Below are 6945 nucleotides of genomic sequence, written 5' to 3'. Positions count from 1 at the left end.
CGGTGCCCGGACGTAGACAACTAGATTCATTTTCAGTTGTTGTTGCAAACACGTGCAGATTAAGGTATTAATTAATCCGTCATCTGTGCAAAGCTATCTTGAAAAGAATTCAAAGAACCCATCATGGGGGAATATTTTCATGGCCTAGCCTAGCCCTGCAGTTTAATAAATTCTTAGGGCATTCTAAAAAGGTAAAGTTCCTAGGGCCATCTAGCTAGGGAGAGCACGTGTGTGGAATTTAAGCACCATTTTGCAAAGAAGCTTCACTTGCCCAGAATGCACACGGCATAAACAAGGGCATTAATTTGTAACCGAAAGTGCCCTCGGTGAGTATAAATCTTTGAACACGTACATTAATAGTATTTTCATGTTGTTTATCAGATATGTGGTGCATATATTTATATTATCATGTTGTTTACAAAGAAGTTATCAGGAGTATATTTTCAACAACTTTTTTGTTAGAGTCAAAAAGATATTGCTATGTTTGTACATAAGTTATCAAGCCTACGATGCTCAAGTGACGAAGGTTCATGCGGGCTTCAAAGAGTTTGTACAAAATCAAAATTGCAATTTACATGTAATTTTAGTTGAAACCATACACACCCAATTGCTAGCAGAGTTGGTTAGTCTTGTACGGTTTGAATGACGATGGCGCAAATCAACATGTGGTTCGCTGGTTAGGAGGACAGCGGTATCTCCAACCGACTAGAGTTCAAGTACTAGACTTGACAATGGCTTTCACGACGTCTATAGCGATTTCGGCAATCTCAAGATGATGTGCCGGGCTAGTCGCACGCAATCGTTTATAGGGATAGACTGTGCGTGCGTGCATGCGTTCATAGAATGACTTCGACGGTGCTAAAACAAAAAAAGAATGATGAGGGCTAGAGTTCGAGTCCTATTCAACAGGCATAAATTTTGAGCCCCATTAATCCCACCAATTAAGAGACCAAGTAGGAGACAGAGAATTAATCATGCCAATTAAATCATGACGATTAATAAGGAGATACAAAAGTGGAGCATGATCTAGATGGACGAGACTTGCCTGTTCTCTGTGCGTGCGCCCAGATTAACGGCAATAAATGCTTTCGATAATGTTGTGAAAAGTGTGGCGTGATGATTACTTTTCCCGTGTAATATACCCTTGCTGGCGCACCACATATTACATGTGGTATATACTATAAGCTATCTAGGGAAGAATGAAAAAGGTTCCTTGCGGTGCACCACATGGTCTATACGGTGACCTCTTTGAAAAAGAATAGAGAAAAGTCGTGGCAGCGGGGAACATTTTCATGGCCTAGCCGACCCCTACAGTTTAGTTAAATTCCAGGGATATTTAAAAAAAGTTAAATTCGTAACTACAAAAATGGTTAGTTTCGTAGGGCCATCTAGCTAGGGAATTTAGCCAGCTAACAACGTGTGGAATTTAATTAAGCAACATTTTGCAAGGAAGCTTCATGATGCTCATACCCAGGATACGCACGGCATAAGCAGGGCATATACTCTATTTGTAACCGAAAGCGCCCGCGGTGAGTATAAATCTTTGAGCACGTACGTTGGTATTTCCACAAAAGGATCTGGAAATATGCATGCAATGGCTGACGCGGGAATGAGAATCTGGACCCTTTTTTTTGGACCTCAATAAGTCCCGGACGTTTTGGAATTGAAGCATGCAAATCCGAACTCTTTTCATGACAACTTTAATCAAGGCGTTGTTGACAAAGCATGGCAATTTTCTGACAAAAAATCAAACCGGGATAAAGTTGTCATGTGTTAACAACTAAAGTTGCCACCTCGCAGCAACTAAAATTGCCATCAAAAAACATTCGTGATGACATGCTTAAATTCCGAACGCTCGGGATTTATCTATTCCGTTTTTTGAACTTAATGAGAATCTGGACTTAAACATGTAATCAGTGGCATTGTAATTAAGGTAGCAGAGAAAGCTCACGATCAATCAATCAGAAATATTCCCTGACCGGTCTGAAAAATCGTTCGCCGGAGCTCGCAGATCATGATCATTGCGGCCCGCGTTTGACCGAGAAATTTGAAGCTCCGTACGCAAGTGAAAACGAGACGGGGGAGGAGAAGAATGGGACGAGCACCCGATGCTTCCACTCGGGGAGCCAAGCCGCGTACTACCACTGCTGCTGCGTGCCCGGCCGCTGCCAGCCTCCGACCATTCCTCGCCGGGAGGGATCGATCGGTGACCAGTCAAACCCACCTACTCCCCCTTCACGCCTCCGTCCATGGCTCATCTCCTCCCCATCTCCTCTATATAAACCCACCTACATCACACCATCGAACCATCTCTCATCACACCGACGCAGCGACATTTTTCGCTTCACTGAATCCTATCCATCATCTTCATCGCCAGCTTAATTTCTCGATCGAACAGTCCACTAGTACGCAGCACGTGGCAGCTAGCTAGCTAGCGTCAATGGAGCTCGCGGCGGCTCTGCACGGCGCCGTGCTGGCCACGGCCACGCTGGCCCTCGCCACCTTCGTCTACTTCCTCCACGCGGCGTGGCTGTCGCCGTCGGCCACGCGACGCCGCCTCCGCTCGGTCGGCTTCGGCGGCCCGGCGCCGACGTTCCCGCTCGGCAACCTCCCCGAGATCGCGGCCTCGCTGGCTGAGAGCAACGGCACGTTACCGGCGGGGGCGGGGGTGACCAGCGACATCCACGGCGCCGTCTTCCCCTACTTCGCGCGGTGGCGCGCAGCGTTCGGCAAGGTGTTCGTGTACTGGCTGGGCGCGGAGCCGTTCCTGTACGTGGCCGACCCGGAGTTCCTCAAGTCCGCCACCGCCGGCGCCATGGGCCGGCTCTGGGGCAAGCCCGACGTGTTCCGCCGCGACCGCATGCCCATGTTCGGCCGTGGTCTCGTCATGGCCGAGGGCGACGACTGGGCCCGCCACCGCCACATCATCGCGCCCGCCTTCTCCGCCACCAACCTCAACGTACGTACTTGTTATACTTACACGTGTAGCGATCTGTGATACTCTGGTCATGCATGCATGCACGCACGCACGCACGCGCTGACTTTACATATGTGTGAACTGCAGGACATGATCGGCATCATGGAGGAGACGACGGCGAAGATGCTGGGGGACTGGAGCCAGGCGGTGGCGGCGGCTGGCCGGAGCGCGGGGGCAGTCGTAGATGTGGAGCGGGGCGTGGTGAGGAACGCGGCGGAGATCATCGCCAGAGCCAGCTTCGGCATCGGCGACGAGGGCGGTGCGAAGGTGTTCGAGAAGCTGCAGGCCATGCAGACGATGCTGTTCCGCTCCAACCGCCTCGTCGGCGTGCCGCTGGCCAGGCTGCTCCACCTCCGCAAGACCTACGACGCGTGGAAGCTCGGCCGCGAGATCGACGCGCTGCTGCTCGACATCATCGACTCTCGCCGCCGCCGCCAACACGACGCCGGCGGTCAGGAGAAGAAGAACAAGGACCTGCTCTCGCTGCTGCTGGCCGGGAACGACGAGGCGGGGGAAGCAGCTGGGAAGAAGAGGCTGATGACGAGCCGGGAGCTGGTGGACGAGTGCAAGACCTTCTTCTTCGGCGGGCACGAGACGACGGCGCTGGCGGTCTCCTGGACGCTGCTCATGCTCGCCGCGCACCCGGAGTGGCAGCGCGCGCTCCGTGACGAGCTCCGCGAGGTCACCGCCGACGGCCCCCTCGACGCCGCCGCGCTCTCCAAGCTCACCAAAATGGGGTGGGTCCTCAGCGAGGTGCTCCGCCTCTACCCGCCGTCCCCCAACGTGCAGCGGCAGGCCCTGCAGGACGTCGCCGTCGACGGCGCCGGCACGACCATCCCGCGGGGCACCAACATGTGGGTGGACGTGGTGGCCATGCACCACGACGAGGCGCTGTGGGGCCCCGACGCGAACGAGTTCCGGCCGGAGCGGTTCGCGGCGGGCGCGCAGGGCGGTTGCCGGCACCGCATGGGGTACCTGCCGTTCGGGTTCGGCGGCCGGATCTGCGTGGGAAGGAACCTGACGGGGATGGAGTACCGGGTGGTGGTGGCCATGGTGCTGCGGCGGTTTGAGCTGGCCGTGGCGCCTGAGTACCGGCACGCGCCGCGTGTCATGCTCTCGCTCCGGCCGTCCGACGGCGTCCAGCTCCTCCTCACGCCGCTGCACCAACACACCAAATAGATGGCCAGCTGGCTTGCACGTGAGCAAGCCGCGGGGGCCGGGGCATGATGATTATATAAACATAGTGAGTAAATTAATTGTAGACAAGCAACATATACAAGTGCTAGCTCAACGGAATATATGGAACACTCCATTGCAAAATACTTCACATATTACTTGTTTCATTATCATAGTTTAAACTTTATGAAGTTTGTAATTTTGTAAAAAACTTATTCAAAACAAAACAAATATACCGAGTGAGACTAGTATGCATGCAAATGAGCTGTGCATGCATGAATTGTTATTTTTTTTCTGCAATTTTTTTTCGAGGGAGCATGCATGAGGTGTGTCCAGTATCCGAGGGATCCGGCATGCATGCTGTTTGCATGGGGTTAAGTGATCGTTGACCGTACACGTGGTGTCACCGGCTGACCGAGCTACGTGGCGAGGATAGACGCACACACCGCATGGGGATATATAGACGCACACGTACGTGCGGGCACGGCCCGGCGTCGTCCGTGCAAGATGGTGCGCGCTTGTAAGCTTGGAACTCATTTCTGCCGGCATCTTTCTTTTTCTAGACCGTTCCCTCAACTTCGTTCATCGGCTGCATTAACAAGGCCCTGTTTGATTCATAAGTTCTAGGACTTTTTTTAGTCCTAACTCATAAGTCATAAGTCTCTAAAAAGTCTCTATCTGTTTGGTTCTTCGGATTTAATATGGACTAAAAGATCATATTACAACTATAAGTCCCTATAAGTCCTTTTTTGAGAGTCTTATTTCATAAGGCCCAAATGCCCACTTTAAGTCCCTATAAGTCCCTCTTGTTTGGTTTAGATGGGACTTATAGATACTTTTTAAGTCCCTAAATCAATAAGTCCTTGGAAACAAACACCCTCTAAGTTGCCTGAGTAAATTGATTTTGCGGATCATCGGCTCTAAATCTTTTTTCTTTTGAAACGGGGACCATCGGCTCCAAATCTAACGGCTGCGCCTCCGTCTCCTGCATCCAGCCCGATCCAGCGCCTTCCTCTTCCTCCGACCCGCCGATCCAGCGCGGCACTAGCCTCTCTTGCCCGACACCCACCGCCATGTTGCTACCCCAACCATCCCTCCGCCGTCTGGCGTTCACCGCGATACTCTTGAACAATTTGACCCAAATGTCACTTGGCACTCTTTGTGATCCTCCACGTCACACCATAAGTTTCATTCGTAAGAGTTCTTTTAAAAGATACAATATTATTCTCTGATTTGCGCATAAGGTGGAGAAAAAGGATACTAGCTAGATAAGCAGGGGCAATAATTGAGTAATACAAGTATTTTCCCCGCAAAAAAAGCAGGGGCAATAATTGAGTAATACAAGTATTTTCCCCGCAAAAAAAGTAGGGGGAATAATTAATAATGGTAAGCACCTCTATCACCAAATAAGGTAATTTTCTCCTTAGCGACTAACCTGCCAAAGCTCTTGTCCCATGTTACGTGGCCGATGCCTTTGTTGCCGTGGCGCCTGGTAGCCTCCATCGGCTGCTTCAGTTGAGCTCAATCTTGGTTTCGATCACTCTACATATATCCTCGAGCGTGCTTCATCAGCGGGCTCCTTGCCAGCGATGTTCACAGCGTGTGCTGCCTATGCCCTCGCGGGTGCTTACCTCACTGATTACACTTTCGCCCTGAGGACCGGGAAACTTTGCCCAACCTCGATGCAAGCAGTCCCTTTGGCTCTTCCGCCGCGACTGTCGTGTGGGTCCATTTTTCATCACCGTAACATCCTGCCATCTCACTTGTGTTTTTGTCTTGCGGGTGAGATGATCGAGCACATATTCGTTGAGTGCCCCACACGCCACCGCCATATCGTAGGTTGTTCTACAGGGTCCCTTTTTCATCACCGTAAGGCTGGTCACAATGGGGAGGAACTTAGGAGTAACATCACACACTTCAATACAACTTTACTTATGTGGCACATATTTAATGAAGAGAGAGGTGCTTGTGGTAACTAGCTAAATTACCGAAACATCACACACTCCAAAAAACAATGAGTCTATAACCTAATAAATACATCGTTGTATGACACTACATAGATGTTCCTACCCACTATGAAGATAGTAACATAGTCTAGAAAAGTGTGTAAGTTACTAGCTTATGTTTTTGCCCATTGTGACCAGCCTAACACCCTGCCGATGCCATCCCCAAGGTCCATGCCCCTTCTCCATTGCACTCATCACAGGTGTCGCGGGGGCATCTGGATGAGTCGCAATAAATGGTCTTCCGAACCGGACCGGTGAATGCTGTGGCGCACCTCAAGAGCCCGGCGTATTTCCATGGCAATGGCACTACTCACGCTTCGTATGCAAGATCCTTGAAGCGTGGGCTAGGAACTTCTTGTTGTTGTTGGAAAAAATGTGTGTTGTTTAGTGGATATATGTTGAGGCTGGGGTTAGTCCTAGACTTTTTCAAAAGTAATAGAATTCTAGTAGAAAAACAAAAGAAATCCAAAAAATAAGAATTTTCTAGCAGGAAAAAAATTGTGTTCGGCACTACTCGCGCTTCGTATGCAAGATCCTTGAAGCGTGGGCTAGGAACTTCTTGTTGTTGTTGGAAAAAATGTGTGTTGTTTAGTGGATATATGTTGAGGCTGGGGTTAGTCCTAGACTTTTTCAAAAGTAATAGAATTCTAGTAGAAAAACAAAAGAAATCCAAAAAATAAGAATTTTCTAGCAGGAAAAAAATTGTGTTCAAAAAGGGCCCAACCGGGTTCGAACCGGTGACCTATTGATCTGCAGTCAATTGCTCTACCACTGAGCTATGGACCC

General features: G+C 50.3%; 1 protein-coding gene and 1 non-coding gene across 2 annotated transcripts; one reads left to right on the top strand and one right to left on the bottom strand.

The window, feature by feature from the left end:
- The first annotated feature begins 2358 nt into the window (after window positions 1-2358).
- On the top strand, window positions 2359-4257 carry LOC119314749 (cytochrome P450 714C2-like). Its single transcript, XM_037589445.1, has 2 exons — window positions 2359-2959; window positions 3065-4257. Exons 1-2 carry the CDS (start codon window positions 2441-2443, stop codon window positions 4154-4156), a joined length of 1611 nt encoding a protein of 536 aa, XP_037445342.1. The 5' UTR covers window positions 2359-2440; the 3' UTR covers window positions 4157-4257.
- Window positions 4258-6873: 2616 nt separating this feature from the next.
- On the bottom strand, window positions 6874-6945 carry TRNAC-GCA. Its single transcript has one exon. It is a non-coding gene; the product is annotated as a tRNA-Cys (tRNA).

Source organism: Triticum dicoccoides, chromosome 6A, assembly GCF_002162155.2.
Source record: "Triticum dicoccoides isolate Atlit2015 ecotype Zavitan chromosome 6A, WEW_v2.0, whole genome shotgun sequence".
NCBI lineage: Eukaryota > Viridiplantae > Streptophyta > Magnoliopsida > Poales > Poaceae > Triticum > Triticum dicoccoides.
Note: the sequence above shows the minus strand (reverse complement) of the source record. Positions and strands in the feature narration are given on the sequence as shown.